Genomic DNA, 23,034 nt, shown 5'->3' on the forward strand with positions numbered 1-23,034 from the left:
CTCATCAATGATTCTCTCTCTCTCTCTCTCTCTCTCTCTCTCTCTCTCTCTCTCTCTCTCTCCCCCCCCTTCCTCTCTAAAATCAATAAGAATTTTTTTTTAATCTTTATGCAAAAAAAACAAAAGAGAGAGAGAGGGAGAGAGTACACTGTGTAAACTGCTTGAAAAGACCAGAAGCGTGGGCCAACCACAGATAAGATCCCAGAGGCTCCCCAGTTGGGGGAATCCTGCCAAGATTCCCTTGCAGGACATATTTGCAAATTAGGCAGCCCTTGTTTGATTTCTGCAGAAAATAATCCATCCTAAAGGTTGTTACTTTGTCCCGGGGGAGATACACTCCAAGTTATGTAGACTATTTTCCTGAAGGCTCTTGGTAGCTTTCCCAGCTGCTAGTAGGGCTTTACCTGATCTTTGTAAACCAGTGAGCTGGGGCTTGACCGCGGTTGGTCTTTAAATGAGTAAGTTGCCGCCTGCTTCTTCAACAAGTCCAAGAAGTCGGGAGGCATGTACGGGGGAAGGTCCGTTAGTACTGGATTGTTTCTTTGCACAAGAGGTGGTTTTTTCCTTCCTTCATTTTTAAAATTGTAGGTTGCTGCCACTGGATTTAATAGGGATTCTTCAATAAACGTTTTCAAGTGGTAAGTGCCAGGGATAGGAGTATTCTGTGGAAAATTGACATCGTTTTTCAGACCAGTGTGTAAACCAGCAACATCTCCGAAAGCAGCATTCTTGAAAGGGTCATTCCTAAGCAGTATCTCTTAGTTTTACAGTTTAATAAAATTCTATTAGAATACAGTACACACTCTGGACAGAACAATCGTTTAAGAGAATCATGATTATTTCCTTTCTGAGACAGCTGCTGAGTAATAGCCAATGGGTTATGGCTATAGTTGAGGTTTTTTCCTAAAAGGTACCTTCACAGATACTTAAACTTGAGATTCAATTTGGTTATAAATTTCAGGCCTCTAACGAGACCGGAAATGTAGTTTCTTGACTAAATAAAAATTATCCTACTTCTGCTTAGTAGATGCTACATGTTTCTGTCTAGCCCTTAAATGGGAAGCTACAGGATAATAACATGAGGCGGAGGATGAATTGGCAGAGCATCCTGTCCAATGAGTCCAATAAGGGGTTGGGTACTTTCAAATCCCAACCGCAATGTGGCTAAATAGCCAAACCTGAAAGTTTAGTCACTGCTGCTTTGTGGCCATCTTTCCACTGAGCACTCAGCTCAGCTGCACCATTACAATGAGTTCCATTCCAAGAAGGCTTTGGCCACGGGGCCCCCTGTTATTGCAGGGTGTGCATAGGAACCATTTCTGCAATATAGAAACGGTGTCTCCTGAGAGGGGCATCTTCTGGTCATTTTACTTTCATCTATTACTACCTTGCCGACCATGTTCACTGATAAAAGTTATCACAGGCTCTGTGCTAAGTAAGATAAGAACTGAAACCCAAAAACCTCTCAGGAATGTATGCTTTTTCTTTCTTGTGTCCTCTTACCAAGGTCATAAACTAGGTTGAGCTTACCTCGATATTTTGTAACACAACTAGATTTCCAGAGTTGTTTTACTTTTCCAAGCTTTTAAATTGAAATTTTAGTTTCTCATTCACATGCTGATGCTAAAATTATAAGTATGAAATAAAGCCTATTATTCTCCTATGAATTGTTAGTGATTTAAATGGTAAGACGGACTTAATCAAATGTTAATGGGAATAAGAATAATATGAATAGAAAATAATGACAATGTACATACTGTTAATGCTACTCTCCACCATCCTTCTCTTTCAAAAGATGATCGCTTCCGGATTGGTTTCTATTAACAAACATAAAATATGCTTATTCATTTGAGAGGTGATCCCTGGAAGTTAGATATAACTTATAAAATATTTACTTAAATTAATTAATACCTGCACCAGCCTAACTGGTTTGGCTCAGTGGATAGAGCGTCAGCCTGCAGACTGAAAGGTCCCAGGTTCAATTCCAGTCAAGGGCATGTACCTTGGTTGCGGGCACATCCCCAGTAGGCAGCTGATCGATGTTTCTCTCTCATCGATCTTTCTAACTCTCTATCCCTCTCCCTTCCTCTCTGTAAAAAATCAATAAAATATATATATTTTAAAATACCTGCACCAAATTTGTCAGTCTGACTTCAAATAAAAACATTGTTATCAATTTTGCCTGTAATAGTTCTTTAAATTGCTGTTTTATTATTTTAAGTGCTTTTTAAATATCTAAATTCCCTTTGGGAAAATTAGAGCAATAAACATCCCCATGTGACAGAGGTGCCATGAGGATAATTAGATGTGACAAAATTTGGTGTTCTTGGGAAGGAAAGAGTTGTGTAAATCAAAATTGTATTATCATAATTGTCATTAAGATTTATGGTTCAGTCCTTCTACCTACGTTAGTGGGTGAAGAGAGCTCATCCTCAGACAAGGATGACCTGGGGGACATGGCACATGTTGATGCCAAGAACTGTGTAGATATTTTGCCCTTAGATGTTTTAGAGGCTTTAGAAAACCTAAATTGAAAAGAAAGCAATAAAGGACATGAGCATCCACCCCTTCCTCTTTGATGAGGTCCCAATCCGTAGACAGCGCCCTCTGCGCTGTATTTGCCGACGAAAGTGAACAACTCTCTTGGGTTTGTTTGGTGACTGTAACATAAGGTCTGATGCTATGTTGTGTCCATTCAAAAGGAAGAGAGAAAATATATGCGGCGATCATTCCCACTTAACTCATTTTTACTTCTAGCAGGTAAATGAAGGCAGCAGTGCAGGGGTGCCAGCTCTGCTTCCTGTACCCTGGCATGCAAAGGGCTCTCCTAGTACTCCACATTCAAACCGAAGAGGAAAATGGAAATCTCTAATGAAGCTGCTGTGTGCCTTTATAAGGATTAATGAATCAAAACTGCTTGGATGTTTTACCCTAAAAAAATATGTGTGGCTCAGGTGTCTGTGCTGGGAACTCAAGGTCAAAATGTGTAGTCATCAGATTAATGTGATACTGAGATACAAATTCCTGGAGATGTGGCAAACATTGCCAATTTCTATTTCCTAGGTTCACATACATTAAATATATATATATATCATAAATCTGATACAGCTGGTTCTCTCAGCTTGTCCAGCTAGCTGTGACACTGAAGAGTCAGAGTGATAGAGGAGCCAGACAAACTTGGGCTTGAACTCCAGCTCTGCCACTTACTAGCTAAAGAGCACTAGGCAAATTACTTTGGCCCTTATGAACCCCCACTTCCTCTCAGGAGGATAAAAATAAGGCATCAGGGATGGACATAGACAGTAGGGGGATGAGGGCATGTGCTGGGGAGTGGGAGCAGCCGGGGAGAGGTCAATGGGGGGAAAAGGAGACATATGTAATACTTTCAACAATAAAGAATTTAAATTAAAAAAAAATAAGGCATGAGCATAAGGCATCTATAATAATAAAAGTGTAATATGCTAATTAGACCAGACAGCCGAACAACCTTCCGGACGTCCTTCTGGACTAAGCTGCGGCAGCGGGGGCCAAGGCAGAGGCAGTTAGGGGCATCAGGCAGGCATGCAGAGTGGTTAGGGGCGATGAGGCAGGCAGGCGAGTGGTTAGGGGTGATCAGGCAGGGATGCACAGTGGTTAGGGGCGATCAGGCAGGCAGGCAGGCAGGCGAGCAGTTAGGAGACAGTGGTCCCAGATTGAGAGAGAGATGTCTGACGGCCAGTATAGGCCCAATCCCACAGGGCCTAAACTGGCAGTCGGACATCCCCCAAGGAGTCCCGGATTGCAAGAGGATGCAGGCTGAGCTGAGGGCCCCCTTCTGTGCATGAATTTTGTGCACCGGGCCTCTAGTTGTACATATAAACACTTGCACCCACAGCCAGTGCTCCATAATAAATGGTAGCTTTTATTTTTAACATCTCATCTGCCAAGTTAAGAAGCAGCTTATTTTGGTATTCTTCAGTTTCCAAGGACACTCTTGTCTTCCTTAATAAGTACTCTATACCCTTTTATTATTTTTCCACATTTGATTCAGCTTCACTGTTAACAGAACACAATTGTTCAGTGTTTCCTTTTGTGTTATTCCCACTAAGTAAAATCATTAAAATATTGATTTCTACTTTCACTTACAATGTTTTTGTTATTAGTACAAAATATGGGTTATCTCAAACAATACATTAAAAATAATAAACTATCAAATTAGCAAAACTGATATAATTGTTCCTGTCTAGCAACTTATATCTACTCTGAGTACCCCTGGCTTTAGGTTTACTATGTAATATGTGCATTTCTCTAAGAAACGCCTTGTTTCATACACACTAGCCTGAATTTCTTCCTATCTATTGCCTTTGTTAGATTTATATTGAATGTTCTCTGTTGCACATTTATAGTCACAGAAATCGAACTTTCCCAGGCATGTCAAGACAGGCCTCCCACCTCTACCTGGGCCAGGAAAATGAGTTGGGAAGGACAAGGGAGAAGTAAACATGATATATATCCAAAAGAAGGTGATTGGCCGCTGCTGCTTTGTTTTGCTCAAGGCAGGTGTTCTAAACTCCACCCATCTACCACTTCAAATTCGCTTTAGGGGTGAATGACTTTACAAAAGATAGGCTAAACATCCTTAGCCCAAATTTAAAAACTAAACAAAGGTAGTTTAAAATATTTTATAAATACTAAACTCAAAAACGTGTTCATAGACTGAAAACAACAACAAAAACACTCTCTCGTTAGAAGGAAATGAAAGAAATCTAATCACTATTAAAGCAGTGGTCTCCAGCATTAGTAGTAGGGAAGAGGGAAAATACAGGTAACAAAGGGCAATCAATCGGGAGGAAGAGGGAGTAGCAAGGGCAGAGGAAATAAAATGAAGTACAACTCAGAGGTCAGAAGAAAGGACTACAAGGTGGTAAGAACAGAGAGAGAAGAGAGGACAGGAGGGGTGCAAAGGCCTGGGACTAGAGGTGGCATTTTGGCGGAAGAGAGGGGCGAAGGGGACCGGTAGTTGGGCACGTCAGAGGGGAATGGCACTACAGCGGCCGTGACCACTGACCCGCCATGCCCCAAGTCTTCCCTTACTGGGGTAGAAGTGACGGCCTTATCTGGCTGGTCCATTGCGACCTCCGCAGTGCCAAGGCCAAGACTGGAGTCCTGTTGCCAGGAGACGGGGGAGGGGGAGAGCTGCGTCCGAGCATGCGCAGCCTCCTCCCCCCACCCCAGTCTTTCTCCCGTGGGGGAGGGGAGGCAGGCGGGCCCACTGTTTTGAAGTCCAGCGCTTAGCCTCGGGCACGCACACGTGAGGAGTCGCCTGAAAGCCTTCAGGTATCTGCACCAAGACTTTTAAATTTTATTTATTGATTTTAAAGAGAGAGGAAGAGAGAGGACAGAGACAGAAAGACAGTAACAGAGACAAGAGACAGATACCAGATACACACATCCCTAGGGCTTGGGAACGATGCTCTAACCAACTGAGCACCCGTCCTGGGCTGCGCTGTGACTTCTAAAGGCGGTTTGTAAAGGCTTGAACATACCATAATCGCCATCAGCCCTTTCGCAAATTACCCCCACTCCCCTTTCTTCAGAAAAAGGGGCAGAATGATTGATAGGCATACCTAGCTTTAAAGCAAAAATCAGCATTAGCACGCACTTTCTGAGATTGTTTCCAGATGGAATTTCTGTAGGTGTCACTTCTCTAGCCTTTTGGAAGTGGTGTAAGCACTGGACCCTCCAACAGGATTCACTGAGAAACCACAGACCACCCTTTCCTACCAGTATAGACCCTTTCACTTTCAACCTCTTTTGATGTAGCGTCTCAACCTACAAACATTCTCATCTTTAAAAACAAACCCTCCCCTCAACCTTAATAATTCCATTTTGTGGAGTACCAGTGTTCCATATACTTCACATAAATTTAATTAATCCTCATAACAACCCTGTGAAATAGGCATTAATCCCACTTTAAGAGTGAGGAGAGGCTTTGTTGGACAGTGTCCTCAGCATCATACAGCAGTGGCAGAGTTCAAGTCCAGGTCTGACTCCAGTGCCCCACTGTCCAGACCACCACGAAGTTTCTGCTCCCTTTTACAAACTTTCAAGAGTAGACTCCATTCTTTCACCTCCCATACTTTCCTAAAATCATCTTAATCGGACATGCACACACACCTTTCCATTAAAATTGCACTTGCTAAACTAACCAATGATACAATGGCCAAATACAATGGGCATTTTCCAGCTCTTAACTTGCCCTCCATTGCTGCACTCCCTCACTCTTGAATCCCTCTCCTTCCTCTCTACCAGAACTTGGAAGGCTAGGGTGAGCACTGGCTACGTTTGCTGTGATTTGTGCTTGTCTATAAAGGTGATAAACTGGTACCTCCCCACAAGGCGATAATGAAGATTAACTTGAGTGAAATGTTTGGAACCATGTCTGGCACAATGTTTTCAGTAAGTATGGACTATCATTACCTTTAGGACAAAAACAAAATTTACAATTGTTTCCTTTCCCCTTTACAATTGTCAGCAGCTCATGCTTTGATGTATTGAGTTGACCCTTCAACACCGGATTAGGGGTGCAGACCCCAAGCCACTGAAAATCCATACATAACTTTTGACTCCCCAAAACCTTAACTACAGTCCCTTGGTATCCATAAGGGATTGGTTCCAGGAACCCCATGGATACCAAAATCCTCAGATGTTTATGGTCCTTATATATAACATGACTTAGAACAATGCATACAACTGGCTCCCTGCATCGGTGGATGTGAAACATAGGAATATGGAAGGCTATACATTTTCGGGGGGAAAGTGTTAAGTAGGCCCACTCTGTTCAAATCCATGTTGTTCCAGGGTCAGCTGTACTTATAAACCCAAACATGCCATTTCCACACTTTTACGGTCTCCCATATGCTAGCCTTCCTTTGACAGCCTGGTACAGCCTCTCAAAGGTCAACTTCTCTGAGAAGTCCCTTGGCTTAATCCCTCGTAGCCCAAAGGGACCCTTGTGCCTATCTTTATTGGAGGATTCATTGTGATAAATTGTTCCCAATTTTAAACATATCTAAAACACAGGTTTTATCTTCTTAGCCTTTGAATATAGGATTAAATTACTGAATAAATGACCAGTTTTCCACTCTATAAATATAAATAGGATTAACTACAGCAGTGCTTTTAAAAAATTAATGTATACAAACATCAGGGCATTTTGTTAAAATATACAATAATTCAGATTCTGGGGCAAGGTGGAAGATTCTGCATTTCTAAGAAGCTTTCAGGTGATTCTGTGGGCAACTTGAGTAGCAAGAGACTAGAGAACTCCATTTTTCTTAAAATAATGGGATTCTAAATTCATTTAATATAACCTTAAAAATTATAGAAGGGGAAAAAATAACCAGGCACCAGGTTTGAAATCAAGAATTGTAAGGCCAAGAGGCAAGCAAAAATCAATTTTCACAAATGTAAGATTAATCAAGTCCATCACTGTGAATCATTTTCTTCAAGAAAATTGCTCAGCAGACTAGGAACTGGTACCTTAGAGACTAAAATAATATGATGAAAGGTACAGAGAAGTCCAGAAACCCACACAAGGGAACATCTAGAAGAGAAAATAGCTTGAGTATACCAAAAATAGAAACAGCATAATGGGTCAATGATTTCAAGGACTTCACCAATAAAATAGATTAAGCATATAGGATAAACAAAATGTCCTAAGAAAACATTGTATTACATAATACCACTGGGAAAAGTTTAAAAGTGATCGTAACAAGCATTTTTCTTTCATGATACAGCACTAAGTAGAGCTTGGCAAGCTTTTGCTATGCATCAGATCTTTAATTAAAATTACATTCCAGGATCAATTTTAACTACAATAGTGATGGTTTTGTTATAATTATGAGAGCAAACATGCTACGGATAGTACTGAGAAAATAATTATCAATTACCATAACCCTGCTAATAAAGAACAGATAATATGGTAAAGATTTGAAGATAAGGTTTAAAATTAGCCTTGAGCCCGGCCGGCGTGACTCAATGGTTGAGTGTGAACCTATGAACCAGGAGGTCAGAGTTCAATTCCCGGTCAGGGTACATGTCCAGGTTGTGGGCTCAGTCCCCGGTGGGGCACGTGCAGAAGGCAGCTAATCAATTATTCTGTCATCACTAATGTTTCTATCTCTCTCTCACTTTCCTTTCCTCCCTGAAATTGATAAAATATATTTTAAAAACACAATGAGTAAAACATTAGGAAATAGAGGTTAAAACATGATGACACCCCCCTCCCAGATTTAGATTGTGTTCTTAATACAATTTGATTCTCAAAATTATTCAACCCAAAGTTAATTAAATGACTCAGATTCAGAGCAACAGTTGGGTAAAATTTTTTTTTATTGGAAAACAAATATACAACTTGGAATGGATTTGAGGCAAATTGTGCCATAAGCAGATTTTCTTTAAGTGGCTAAACAAAGTTTAAAAAGCAAGTAACAATAAAAGAAAATGTTTCTGGTACAGGACCAGCAGTACAAAAAAATAGTGTACGAGTACCTGGATAATACACCCGTTTTGCAATAGTGCAACTTTTAAGTACATATTGTTGACTGTCCATAGTCCACGCAGAGTTACAACTCCACACTTCAACAACAACATGCTGACAGTTCCTAAAGAAAACTACTTAAAAAAAGGCATAACCAGATGTTCCCTCATTTGACCAACTCCATCTAAGTTTAGATGTGCAGAAGGGCTTAGATATATCCAGAGTAAGCCACATGCAACATGTTACTTGATCAATTTTCTAAAATAAGGTTTCAGGACAATAACAGTAAGATAAGGGAAGAAAACATGGAGGAATGAAGTCCTAATTACTATACATGCATATTTTTTTTGACAGTAGGGGGAACCTTTTACAGATAAGTTACAAACAAAGAAAAGGCAAATAAACAATTTTGTACAAGAAATTTAACACATTCTGTACAATATCTTCACTTTGCTGTCATCATTTGTACAAACTCTGAAAAAGAAGAAATACACAAAAAGTTGAGCCAGTCAATGGCAAAAGATCGACAAAATCAATCACATTTACTCAATCACTGAGCAATCTCTATTCCCCTTTCTTTCCTCAAAATTATAAAGTACTGAGGAAAGCTAACTAACTGCCAAAGCTGGAACTTCATAAACCAAAATTATTAACAAATAAAGCATATAATTAATGCTTTAGATAGCTATTATAAAGTATTCTTGCTTAGTTTAGTATTACAAATGATACTTCTTAATCTGAAGCATTATGTAAACAGTTTCAGACTAAATCTGTTAAGTAGAGGAAGGGAATCCAATGAAGAAAAGTCACCTTAATTTCATTTTGAGGATCCTGAACTTAAGTTTGAAGCTTTTCTAATTGTTCCACAAACATTATACAAAAATTGTTTCAGCACAGTTTAGAGTACAGCGTTCTCAAACTTGAATGTGCATATAAAATCAACCACCAGGAATCCTGTTAAATTGCAGGTCCCAGGTATAGGGGTAGGACCTAATAAATAGCTCTAAAATGTTCTCAGGTAACAGGAGGTGTTGCCTAGTCTGTACACACATTCTAAATACCAAAAGGTTAGAAAATATAGTTTTAACATCTTCATAGGGTAAGGAAGTTAGTAATTTTGACCTATCAGATTACCTACTACCTCTAAATGTTAAGGTCAAAGCAGAGAATGAGATGGTAACAGTGAGACTTACCTTCATAGTTTACTTGACCATCACCGTCAATATCTGCTTCCCTGATCATTTCATCAACCTCTTCATCTGTTAACTTCTCTCCAAGGTTTGTCATCACATGGCGAAGCTCTGCTGCACTAATATAGCCATTGCCATCCTAGAAGTCATTGAAATACTTAAGATCATAGAGTTGAAACTGAAGTTTACTAAATTTCACATTAGGAAGAAAAACATACTTTAGAAATCCACCCAAACTAAAAAGAATCTACCAACAACTGACCTATAAATTAAACATCACTGAGATCCAAGCACTATGTCTTAGTTCCAAAACCAACTGATACCTGCTTTGCCACAAGATTAATGCAATACAAATCACTAGGAAATCTTCATCCTCAAATTAAATTTAAGAAATCCAGCCCTTGAAAACCTACCTTATCAAACACACGGAATGCTTCTCGAATTTCTTCTTCACTGTCTGTGTCTTTCATTTTTCTTGCCATCATTGTCAGAAATTCTGGGAAGTCGATTGTGCCATTACCTGAAATGGTTTGTTTCATTGAAACATTATAATAGAATTTAAATGTCACTTCAACTTCCCCCTCCCCAAACCCAAAAATTAAACAGACTTACCATCAGCATCCACTTCATTTATCATGTCCTGTAACTCTGCTTCTGTGGGATTCTGCCCAAGAGACCTCATTACAGTTCCCAATTCCTTGGTTGTTATAGTTCCATCACCATCCTTGTCAAATAGTGAAAAAGCTTCTTTGAATTCTGTTTGAGAGACCACAATCCAAATGTACAGGTTAACACAAAGAATAACCTCCTAAATGAAATGTATTAATCAACTCTTAAAGATATATATGAAGATAGCACCTGAAATGGAATTTTGATTTCTGAAGGTTTTAGATGGGAAAGCCACTTGTGGCATTTTAAACATCTTTAGCTAATCATACCAGTATATGCTCATATTGATCTACTAGGAAATTTTTTTCATCTAAAATTTTACAGGGAACTGCAATATCTAGACCTTTATTATTCTGTGTTTAAAAAGGAAAAGAATCAAAACCCCAAATGACTGGCTTCTCTATTTTCTGTTAAAGCTGCTCTGTGGAACACAATTCAAAATTACAGATCTAATCTTTACTCAGAACCGAAAAATAAAGACAGTTGGTTCCAAACACATTTCTATAGAGCAACTATACTATTTACATTATGTTTATAATACTCCTCAAAAATTAAGATTAAGTCTACTTCATCACCTACTAAATTAAAAACAAAAAACTTTAAACTTCAGAACAATACGCCATTGGGCTAAGTTATCTTTCCTGGAAGACAGAAGAGTCTATCACCAAATAGTCTATACTGATGTTAAGGGGATGATCAAGATATGAATGGCCAGGTTTAACTGTATTATTGAGAACAAAGATATTTTAGACCTTTCTTTAGATTATATAACCCCAAACCTGTAAAAGAGTGAAATATATTATTGCCTAAAATTAAGATCTTACAGAATTGCATTACTTTTATTTCACCAGTAGATTACATGGGAAACTGTTGGAGCGACAGTCCACAATACCTGGTTTACCATTTATTTTACAGAGAAACTAAAGCAGAGATTAAGTCTGACAGCACGAGGTCATATAAATGAGCTAACAAAACCTAGTACTTTTCAAGTAAGGTACTTTCTTTTTCAAGCAAACACAAAAGCAGTCCCTAAGTTCAAGGGGCCATATGCTCTCCCAACATATCTAGAACATTTGAAAACATATACCTGATACATATTTAAGAAATGGCGTGCCTCCTCTATTTATCCCAGGTCTATTTATCCCCTGCCTGTCTATCCTTGCTCCAATCCACATACCTCCAAGTTTCATTTATCATAATCTTTTCCATTCTACTGATTTTGCCATTAATTTATCTATCTTTATGTCTCTTTGCCTAAAACTAAACTCAAACCTTAGTGTGATATATATATATTTTAAGTCCCTATTCTTACCTCTCCCCAAATTCTGGAAGGCACCACTACTCATATCCATTTCTTCTCTATCAATCGACTATTAAAACTGCTTCCAGCTCCAGCTCATCAGCTGAAAATACTAGGTTCACCAAGAACGACTTAAGTGCCTAATCCAGCAAGTATGTGTCAGTATGTGAGGCCATAAAGCATAGAAACTCAAATCAGACTTTGGAACTCAACTGCCTGGGTTAAAAATCCCAGCTCTGTTACTTACTAGAAATGTAACCTCTAGCAAATTAAGTTACTAGACCTTTTTTCTGCCTCAGCTTGCTCATTTTTGTTAAACAGGGATAACTGTACCTAATTCCTTATTTTAAGAACATAATCACTACATGTAAAGCACTCAAAACTATGTCTGGCAAGTAAGTACTTAATGAATGTTAAGAGAATGATGATCTCATTTTCCTGCAGTATCCAAAATTACACTAAAAAAAAAAAAACAACACCCTCAAACTTCTCTTGGCCTCCATAATAGTACTTTAATTTATATCCTACCTTACAATGCCAAAGGCTTTTGGCTCCTTGTTTCTTACAAGTAGATGTGACCAACTCTCTTATCCTTTCTTCTCTCCTTGCCCATTTCATCTATGCCCACTTATAACGACGATTTCATGTCTTAGTACACGCATCTCTCAATAACACAATATCCTTTATTTCTTGACTTCCTACAGGACAGACATCTCCTCTGGCTGACCTAAAGCAAGAAAACTCTTCCCCTAAAATCTGTCAAGTCCTGTTGAACTCTGCTGTTTAAATACTACTAGATTATTTTTTCATCACTACAAACAATAATGGCACCATCACCTTTTGCCTGGACAATTATGATAGCCTCCTACCTGGTTTCTTTATACCTGCAACCAGGTATGTGCCCTTGACTAGGAATAGAACCCGAGATTCTTTGGTCCTTGAGCCGATGCTCTAACCACTGGCCAGAGCCTATTTGCCTTTTTTGATTACCATGTTACTTGCTTCAGCTTATTCTGCTTAAAATCTTTCAATTGCTTAGTTTAAATCAGATATCACTGACTAGTTGTGGTTTGCTGCATTGTAACAGAGTTCCATTCGTTTAAATCATACTTGTTTTCAGAGGAAATCATCTGATACCAAATTACTCATTGTTGTTATGAAAATAGTATATAGTAGTAATATAGATCAATCCAATGACAAAAATAGATCAATAAACCCCACAAATAGCAGAATTTGATGAAAACATTTCTAAGGTTTTTTTTAAAAACAGGATATAGAAATAATGTCTAGAAATATGCAAACCATTATTAGGGTTTGAACACATTACATCTATCACCTAATAACTTAGGCTACAGAAAATTAAAGGACTTGGAGAATTGTATTTGTTTACACTACATTCTCTACTGTAACACTTAGCTACAAGCATCATTTAACACCACCATTATGTGCGAAATTCACAGTGTGTATCTGTAATTATTTTACTACTAGCGGCCCGGTGCATGACATTCGTGCATTGGGGAGGTGGGTCCTCAGCCCAGCCTGCACCCTCTCACAGTCCGGGACCCCCCAGGGGAGCTTGCCGTCGGACATCCCCTGAGGGGTCCTTAGCACTGTGGAGGCTGGGGAGGCTCCCAGTTGGGAGCCCAGCTTCTGAATGAGCTGCACTCCCCCTGTGGGAGCACACTGACCACCAAGGGGCAGCTCCTGTGTTGAGCATCTGCCCCCTGGTGGTCAGTGCAAATCATTGTGACCAGTCTTTCCGCCATTCAGTCGATTTGCATATTAGGGTTTTATTATATGAGGATATGATTTAACTTAAAGCCAAATTCTAGAAGATGCATAGTGTTAATTTATATGTGTGTATTCTAAGTTTCAATAAGTTTTAAAATCTAATAACTCTTAAAGAGCCAGAAATACCTGTAAAAATTCCTTGAAATAATAAACTCAAAGTACCATTTAAATTCACCTGCCTGTATAGCTCACCACCTGTACTTCAAAACTAGCATAATCTTCATGTACAGAAGCATGTCATTCTAAACCAATGGTCAGCAAACTCATTAGTCAACAGAGCCAAATAAACAGTACAATGACTGAAATTTCTTTTGAGAGCCAAATTTTTTAAACTTAAACTATATAGGTAGGTACATTGTTATTAATTAGGGTACTCCTAAGCTGACCTTTGCTAAAAACTCAAGGGGCCAAAGAGCCGCATGTGGCTCGCAAGCCGCAGTTTGCCAACCACTGTTCTAAACAGTAATTCTCAGGAATGACTTCAAATATAAACCCAGTACTAAATACACAATAAGAAAACAACAGGTCCTGAATGTCACACAGAATAGGATCTTCAACACAATTGATAGGACCTTCCTCTAAATCCATTCTACTTATGCCTAAGTTGAAAATTTCAGGAAACTTATTATTTACGTTTTATGTGTTCATCAGCAACCCCAGAACCCTTTTCCAATTATTTATATTACATAAGTTTATAATTTTATTAAAATAGGTTATCAATAAACAATTACAACTAAAGAAAAATCAAATGCCTACTAACTTTTATGAATTTAGTTTAATCCCTTTAAAGATCATATATGAGACATTTGTTGGCACGCTGTAATTGTTGTTTTAAACTGAGTACAGTTAATATATTTTATCAACCAAGTTTTATCCCTACACTGGACCTTGAGACTGAAAGTTCAATGACGGTTTAGGCACAAATTTCTTTTAAAAAGAAAAATTCTTGTTACATTTTTTTATTAGTCCTCTAAATGTCAACTACTAATGACATCATGGCAGAGTCAAATAAAATTAACTTGTGAAATCACACTAAGACTGTTCTAGATTGCTCTTTAAGACTAGGTAATGTAAACAACTCTAGTAACCACCTAAACAACAAGCACGCTTTTTTTTTCTTTACCAAGTTATACTTGCTATTAAAATCTCTAAATAAATCTGAAGTAGTAATGATTGTCACATAAAGATAAAAATAGCTTTTAAAAGTACTTTAGCATATTCAATGCTGCATTACATGTATGAAGCTTAACATTCAACAAGTAGGTCTTAGATGCTAGGATGTTACTGGTCACCAGTGATTATAATTTACCAGATAAAGACAAAATCTGTGTTTACCTCAAAGGTGGACATTGAAACATACCAAATTTAGGAAGGGATTTTTGGAAGCAGCAGAATAATTCTTAGGATAGGGTAGGTAGTGTTCTAGAACACTTTTTGTGTCACAGTCCTCTTTGAAAATAAAACTTATTCCTTCAAGAAATATTTACTCAGTCCTTACTATGTGGGGATCATTGGGAATACAGAGAAAATAAAAAGGTCACTGCTCTCACAGGGTTTTTATTAGCAGCATAAAAGCTTTGGTTCCTCTAACCTTAAAATATAGAGGTTTCTTAAAGCCTGGGGTCTAAGGAGCACCTTTGAAAGTCTAGGAAAAGGCAGGGGAGGGAGAGAATCTTCAATATATTTTCCTCCATTCCCACTTGAAATTTAATTGTATGATGGAAGTCAATGAAATGACAGAATTTATCTTAAAGACAATATTCCAATGAACTACAACTATTCTTGATAAAAATGTAACAGTCATTGAAGATTCTTATCTCTCACAGATACAATCTTTCTTTAAAGAGGCACGTGTGTTTGGGAAGGCAATAATGAGCACCAATTCTGTGACAGGCACTTTGACTAACACATTTTCTACCTAAAAGGGAACATTTTGTGCTGTGTACAAGAGGCACAACTACCTAACTGGGCAGAGAGGGAGGCCAGATGTATCAGAGTATGTAAGAGTTTAAGAATGGAAATATTAGATAGCCCAGAGGTCAGTTCCTGAAGGATATATTAAAAACCATTTCAGAGTAATTTTACATTTCATTGATACATTTAAAAATAATATAAACCAACATGCAATTTACCAACCCTAGAAATAAAATCCCAGGTTTAAATCAAATTCACACAGCAAGTAAAAATAAAACCTGCGTAAATTTTGTCCTTAATGCTAATAGCTTTCTACCTTACATAATCCTATCAAATAATATTCATGATGACTATCTGAGATTAGTGATGTCTGGCTCCTCCAAATTTGTGTTTATAGGGGTGGGAAGGGATTACTTTAAATGGGCTATATAGTTGAGTTCTGTGTTTCTCAGTTTTCTCTAGCATTAAAAAATGCTTCAGCCCAGCCGGGGTGGCTCAGTGGTTGAGCGTCGACCTATGAACCAAGATGGTTCGATTTCCAGTCAGGGCACATGCCTGGATTTCGGGATTTCAGGCTCGATCCCCAATGGGGGCGTGCAGGAGGCAGCTGACCAATGATTCACCCTCATTAACTGATGTTTCTATCTCTTTCTCCCTCTCCCTTCCTCTCTGAAATCAATAAAAAAAAAATTTTTTTTTTAAATGCTTCAGTGTTTGAGCACTTCAAACTCCTTGCCTACCAGGAAAATTGTAGCAGGTAAAACTGCTTGATGTTTGTGTTAACATCATAGGGATGGGGAATAGAATTTGAAAGACATTTCAATATTGCATAAAAAAAGCAAAACTTTAGCAAGTTTCCAAAACATTTTAATCAGACATCTCAAAGTATTAGAATAAAATAAAAAATACTAATGTTTACTGGTATGACATAAAGACAACATGACATCAAGTTTTCTGTAACAATTTCAAATATTTCAATAGCAAACCAAAGGAGACAAGATTTAAGAAGCTCATTTAAATAGCTGTCACTACTTTATAAGACAGAATTACATGTGTAAAATAGAATGCTAACCTTTAAGTCTAGGTTGTTCATTGGAAAAAATGGTTATTCCCTGACTATATATGCAATTCTAAAATTAAAATATTAGCTATTTTACAATGGCATAAATTCAATGTTCATCTTCTGATTCTACATTTCCTATTGGTTACATGACGTAGCCCTCTTGTAGAGACTGATTTGGAGTTACAGTATTAAAAACTGCTTAGAATTCATGTTTTAAAGTAAGATAACCAACAACAAAAGACCACCACCTGGCTCCAAATATGTCTAAAAACACGTCTTTAATTACAGTTAGTCCCACACATCTTTCTCAGGCAAGTTTACCTTTTCACTTGCCAAAGCAGGTTCAATTACTGTATTACATTACAGCCATTTGCTATGTACTATATAGAGCAAAGTCAATTCTTACAAACAACTATCTTATTTTGGATTGGCTATTCAGTTTATAATAAAATCTAATGGGTACAATCAGGCAAAGTACTTCTCACCTGCAATCTGCTCTTCAGTCAGTTGGTCAGCCTACAAAGAGATCAAGAGATAGGTAAGTGACTTGAGACTATGTAGGTTAGCAATTACAAAAACAAGTTTTAAAGTTTTTAAGATTCAGCATGTACCATAAATTTCATTTAGTTCAACATTTCTTAGTACCAGCAACAAGCACAAAGGGTAGGTGGAAAATGCATACATCTGGTTTACATTCTAAGTTAAAACAGTCTTAACCCCAAATTTAAGTTAAGGAAAACATTTCCGAGTATGTTTGAAAGTAAAATTTACACAAATTGGAAAAAAAAAAACACAAAAAAATAATCTGGAATACTACAAAGTTTAATTGGAGTTATTCTAAATTAAAGATAGAATCCAATAGAATCATTGTTTCCTTTTCAAAATTAGCATACCTCAACTTAAGCTCACCTCCTCTGGTAGATATAAAAAATGCCCAAGGCCTATATTCAAAATTGCCCCCATAAATGGCTAACCACATCATTTGGACATGAAAGTAATTTTCTAAACCTCAAAATTAAGCAAAACTCCCATTATTAAAAAGATTAAAACCTACAGTCTTGGGTGGGCAACATGAAAGCTACCAGTTTTTACTCCTCTTCACCTGCCAGGCAACTGCAGAGAACGCAGGATTCTGAACACTTGAATTACATTATTTACCAAATGTTAAGTAAGTTCAGCCTCCCATCTTCTCTTGACTTTTGAAATCCCAAAGTGAGCCTAAGGTTTGTGATGTCTTTAGCACATGGAGAAAGTTACTGGTTCTTGCTTTAAAAAAAACAAAAACTTATGTTCAGGCATTTGCAAAAACCATTTTATATGTTGTTCTTATTCAGTCTTCATAGTAACCAAATAATGGTGTTCTTATCCCCTATCTTACAAAAGGGGAAAGAAGGACTCAGATTGTATTTCGGGGAGTGGGAATACAGTATTAGTTAGCTAGGAGAGTGAGGATTAAACACTAAGGTGTTAGACATATCCAATGCCTCTAAGTTTAAAATTCAGAGCACATCATAATATATAAGGATATTTGCAAAATATCAAGGCTTTGTTCTTCATCTTTGGACATTTCCCTGCTTATCAGTATACATACCCATGAAACAACTGTTTATGTGATTCTGGGAGGCACTGACAAGAAACAGCCTTCTATCTAGTATGTATACCTACATGAAGTCAAACATACTATGATTAATCCATTCATTTTTGGTATGAAAATAAAAGCAATGCCTGTTTTCATTCTTTTTAAATAAAAAGACCCCCAGAAAGGGTAACACCTTAGTGTAGAATAGTATCACATTTTCTCTAGGGGACAGCATGACAATACTTGAGAAACAAAGCAGACGTTTCTTTCCCTGCTCGCTTTGATCTCAATGCAATCAACTCATTTCCATTCTTAAAAATTAAAAAGGAGCCCTAACTGGTTTGGCTCAGTGGATAGAGCATCGGCCTTTGGACTGAAGGGTCCCAGGTTCGATTCCGGTCAAGGGCATGTACCTTGGTTTCGGGCACATCCCCAGTAGGGGGTGTGCAGGAGGCAGCTGATCGATGTTTCTCTCTCATCGATGTTTCTAACTTCCTATCCCTCTCCCTTCCTCTCTGTAAAAAAATCAATAAAATATATTTTAAAAAATTAAAAAGGAAAAAAAAGCCAAAGGCCTGGTAATTAAAATTGAAGAGCCAATAATTAAGTTCAAATGCAGAAATTTATAAAATAAATTATCTCCAGCAATCTGGTATAAAATCAGCCAGATTGTTTTCCCTAGGAAAAAGATTTAAAACCCAGAGAATCCACTGAGTTGTTTCCTTTGTTAGAGGCTATAGGGATGGGGAATGTCAGGCCAGATAAATCATTTGGTAGGGCCATGCCAAGGCTTAGGGGTGAGTCAATTAAATGTTTAAGCAAATATAGCAGGTTAATTTTTAAGTTGATAATTTTATATGACCCACGTATAATGTTATAAGTATCCAAATGGCCCTTGGCAGAAAAAAGGTTTCCCACCCCTGCGAGGACTTGCTTCTAGTCTGATTTCCTTTTGCAGGATTTCTATAATTTCTGAAGGAAGGGCAATATGGTATGGTGCAGGAAAAAGCATAGTGCTTTGAGTCATCATGGGGCTAGTATCCCAGCTTTGCAACTTAATAGCTATGACACCTTGGACATGTTACTCAACCTCTCAGTCAACTTCATCTGTTAACACAATAATACCTACCTAACAGGGTTATTGTGTAGAGTAAATCAGAAGCTATGTCAAAGGCTGGCCCAAAGAGTTTAGTGATAATTATTTTACATAAATAAATCAAAGAACCTACAACGTTAACTATCAACCTAACTAGTTCAACTTCCACACAGAAGGTAAACATGCACAGCATTATCAAGCCCTTTACAACAAACCTACCATGTTTCATGTTAAACTTTAAGCTGAGAAAATATATTTCCACAAACTGAAACCACCAGTTGAAGTCCAGGGACAGATGTGGAAGGCAATGTAGCATGTATGAAAGCTGATGGACTGATGGACTATGTGCAGAATGGTAGACACTGGGTTTGTTCTCAAAACATGGTTGGGGGAAGATTTGGGGGAAGCTCGTTTATAAGAAGGCTGAAGGCCTCAAGAAGAAACAAAGATGTTAGCTATAAAAGAAAACAGAAATTTTTCAATTTTCCTTGGCAAGTCCAAATTTAATGGTCCCACACCATCCTGTCCAGCTCCCTACCTCTAGGCAAAGGCAATCTTAGAAAAGATCACAAATGAGCTTCAAGGAATAAACTAAGCACATGGGAGCCTAAGTTACTCACATAGCCTAAAAGCACTGTGTGATTTTTGTTTGGAGTGTTTAGAGAAACTTAGAGACGTTTTTCATATTTACTACTATCCCAGAGTTCAAGGTTTTAAAGTAATCTGTGTATCAAACAACATTCCAATTAAAACCTACTAAAAGCAGAAACACAACACTCCCTAGCATTCTAATTTGTAAGCCTTTCCCAACTACACCGAATCAATTTGTTTCTTATTTCTGTCTATGGAGAGTGACATTTTCTTACTTAGAACTACAAGAATTATACTTTTGGGAAAACTCAAGCTCAATAACGTGTATTTATCTCAGTAAAGAATAATTCACTATAGAGTTGACTAGTTCTAACTCTCTTTATTTCTACACTTTATATAATTCTTCCTACTGCTCTTGTCATGCCAGAGAAAGCTTCCAGGCATTAGTATACTCACTCTCAGGTTCAAAACCACAGGTGATTTATTCACCTATTGAGAAACACTACTCTAGACTAGGTGTGACCTGAAGTGAATGCATTATGTACCTATTAAATATTTCCTAAATGGCACTCAAAAGTAGGTATGGGTACTCTTGGAGCTCACCTCGTGAAAGGTTTTATACAAATGATCCAAAATTCTTATCTAAGTAAATGGATGAATCCATAGGCTTGAAATGGCACACAAACTTCTATCCTTCATTCATTCCTGTTTCTTCCAAGTCCTACTTAGATATAAGCTTCATAATTAAAATTTTCCTACAACTTCAGAAGTAAAGGTATTTGTTTTTTACCTATATAAAAAGCAGTCTCTAAATTAGCTCAGTAATTATATCAGTAATACTGGTAGAACAGTACTTACTATATATAGCATCTTGGATTTTTTAAAAAAAGAACCCATCAAATTACTTTATAAAAATTCGGACCTTTACCAAGGGCCTAATTTGATCATTCTAGCTGAATCTAGAATTTCCTGCATTTTAATAGAGTCATAGTGAACTTCCCTCAGTCTAACAGAAATAGATCTCCTTGCAGTTTGATGGAATAATGATTATTTATTTAGACAAATGACAACATTTTCTACCTTTTCACATCTTTTATTTATCTAACCACCCCAGGCCTCAAGTCTTCTTAAAGCAATCCCCCCTTCAAAGAGCATATATCAACTATATGTAAACCTAAGAGCTATGTGAGCAATAGTATTCCACTTTCATGTAACTTTTTTTCTTTTAACTTGTCAGAGTTCTAACTTTAAATCTCCAAGTCTTATAATTATAGTTAACTGAGGGCAATTTCCAAATTAATTAATGATGATTGTCAATTTAACAAACAAAAAAACCCCCAAAGCATCAACGATGCAAACAGTAACTTAAAAGTTTATCACTGGGGCAAAGAACCAAGAAAGCATAGATAAGCTCTACCCATCACCAAGGGAAAAAACCTATTCCAGTTTTATTTTTTTCAATTATACCGAAGGGGGAAAAAAAATCTTACCCTTCATTTAAAAACATTTTAAATTTTACCTCACAATTTAGAACTTCGATTACATGCCTATATGTACTTTCACCTAAAAGAGTATTAAGTTCAACCAGCATATACAAACTCATAATAAAATAACTTAAAAATATCAGTGTAGAACGAGTGCATCCAACTTAAATAGCAGTAGTTTTAAACCAAGATGAAGTCCTTTCCCCACACCCATTAAGGCTGAAGGTTTCAGTTGGCAAGGATTTCCAACTCTTGTTTAAGATGTCACCTTGCCTCCTGGACACACCCATCGCTGTAATTACTTGGCAGAAGGAACCACGAAGTAAGTATTGCAAATTACCGCCCTCATTAGATTTTTTTTTTTAAAAAAAAAAAACACAAGTTCTGGTCTCAAGTGACAGGAAAACGCTTTTTAAAATTCCCTGCCCTCCAAATACTCTTCTATCACACTACAGTATTTGACAACCATTATTGCACAAATGAATTGAACAATTGAAGATGATCTGGCAACTTCTGGAGGGAAAGAGGAGTGATCTCCAAGAGGACTGGAGCGGGGGCAATGCTGTTGCGTGGTCGTGGTTCCTTGACATAAGGAGTGCACGTGATTACTCAAAAATAGGACACACCAGTGGCCCTTTTCAAAAGCATCCTTCCAGTTGTTACATGAGAATAAGACCGCCTTTCACAACAGTCACCCGGAGCCTGCTTGCCGTAGGTGGTAGGGTAGATAGGAAACGCCTTTCGGACCCTGACCGGGGCCGAGGGCTTTCTCTAACAAGATGCGTACTTCGGGGCGCGCCCGACTTCCGTGATACAAAAATCATTTCCTCCAACGATAAAGCCACTTAAAAATAATTTGTATTTTTAAATGTCTAGCCTGGATAGTGTAAAAAGGCCCCAGAACCCAGATTGGGGGGGGGGGGGGGGAATCGGCCTTCACCGAGCTTCCTTCTCGCCACCGGAGGGGGAGGGGAAGCTCTCGAGGCCACCCTCCCCCACCCATCCCCAACCCGCCAGCCCCGCAGCGCCGCGGCCGCCGGAGCTCCGCAGCCCTGCAGGTGCCAGCGCAGCAGCTGGGGCGCGAGGCGAGCGGGCGGCGGCTCCAGCGCCCCCGGCCGCCCCCCGCGCCGCGCGGACTCGGCCCACACAGCGCGCCGCACCCGCTCGCGCGTCCCCCCGGCGCCCCCCTCCCCCCCGGCACGCGGAGGCTGCGGGCTAACGGCGGCGGTGGCGCTCGCCGGGTCTCGCGCGCTCCCTCCCGCCTCCTCGGCGCATGGCGGCCACAAGCGGACAAAGGCGCTTCCTGGCAACCGTGCTAACCGTCCGTTGGGCTTTTGAATCCGGCCCCGGGGCTGACCTTTCGAGATGCCCGACCCAAAGCTTTGGCGCTCCTGCTCCCCCCGCCCGTCCGCCCGCCCTTCCACTCGTTCGTCTCCCTCATGTGCTGGGCTGCCCCCCACCCCGGATCCATCCTCACTCGGCCAAGTCCCCAGGACCTGACGGTCTCGGGAGCAGGGCACCTGGCCCCCAATGCCCTAGGGGACAGCTCCTTGAGGAGCATAGGGGTGGGAGGACACCTGCGACACAACCGCCGCGGGCGCCCCCCAGGCCCTTGCGCGCCTTCCGGCAGGCGAAGACCACTCCTGGAGGTATTAAGGGAGCGAGTCCCCTTTCTTTAGTCAATCCGCTTCAGCTTCTTTCCCCCACAGGCCCAGCGCCAGCAGCCTAACAACGCACTCACCATGCTGCAAGCGCTACCGGTCTCCGAGACGCAACTACACAACCAGTCAGCTCGCTCGCTCCACTCGGACTAATTCTCCCCCTCCGCCCCCAGCG

The 23,034-nt window shown here is 39.1% G+C and overlaps 2 protein-coding genes across 3 annotated transcripts in view; both read right to left on the minus strand.

Moving 5' to 3' along the window:
- Nucleotides 1-5,149, minus strand: part of STPG4 (sperm-tail PG-rich repeat containing 4) — a 38,105-nt gene extending 32,956 nt beyond the window's left edge. For both annotated transcript variants that reach the window (XM_028139973.2, XM_028139974.2), the window contains exons 1-3: nt 5,074-5,149; nt 1,758-1,817; nt 405-662 (exon numbers count right to left, since the gene is read on the minus strand). In XM_028139973.2, coding sequence (XP_027995774.1) covers nt 405-662; nt 1,758-1,817; nt 5,074-5,109 — 354 coding nt within the window. In that variant the 5' untranslated portion in view covers nt 5,110-5,149. The remainder of the gene's footprint in view (nt 1-404; nt 663-1,757; nt 1,818-5,073) is intronic.
- A 3,206-nt stretch (nt 5,150-8,355) lies between these two features.
- Nucleotides 8,356-23,014, minus strand: CALM2 (calmodulin 2). Its single transcript, XM_008162161.3, has 6 exons — nt 22,940-23,014; nt 16,934-16,964; nt 10,324-10,467; nt 10,125-10,231; nt 9,715-9,850; nt 8,356-8,995 (listed from the first exon to the last, which is right to left on the minus strand). The coding sequence occupies exons 1-6, from the start codon at nt 22,940-22,942 to the stop codon at nt 8,967-8,969; spliced, it is 450 nt and encodes a 149-aa protein (XP_008160383.1). The 5' UTR covers nt 22,943-23,014; the 3' UTR covers nt 8,356-8,966.
- Between the last annotated feature and the right edge of the window lie 20 nt (nt 23,015-23,034).

This window comes from Eptesicus fuscus, chromosome 16 (genome assembly GCF_027574615.1).
Source record: "Eptesicus fuscus isolate TK198812 chromosome 16, DD_ASM_mEF_20220401, whole genome shotgun sequence".
Classification (NCBI taxonomy): domain Eukaryota; kingdom Metazoa; phylum Chordata; class Mammalia; order Chiroptera; family Vespertilionidae; genus Eptesicus; species Eptesicus fuscus.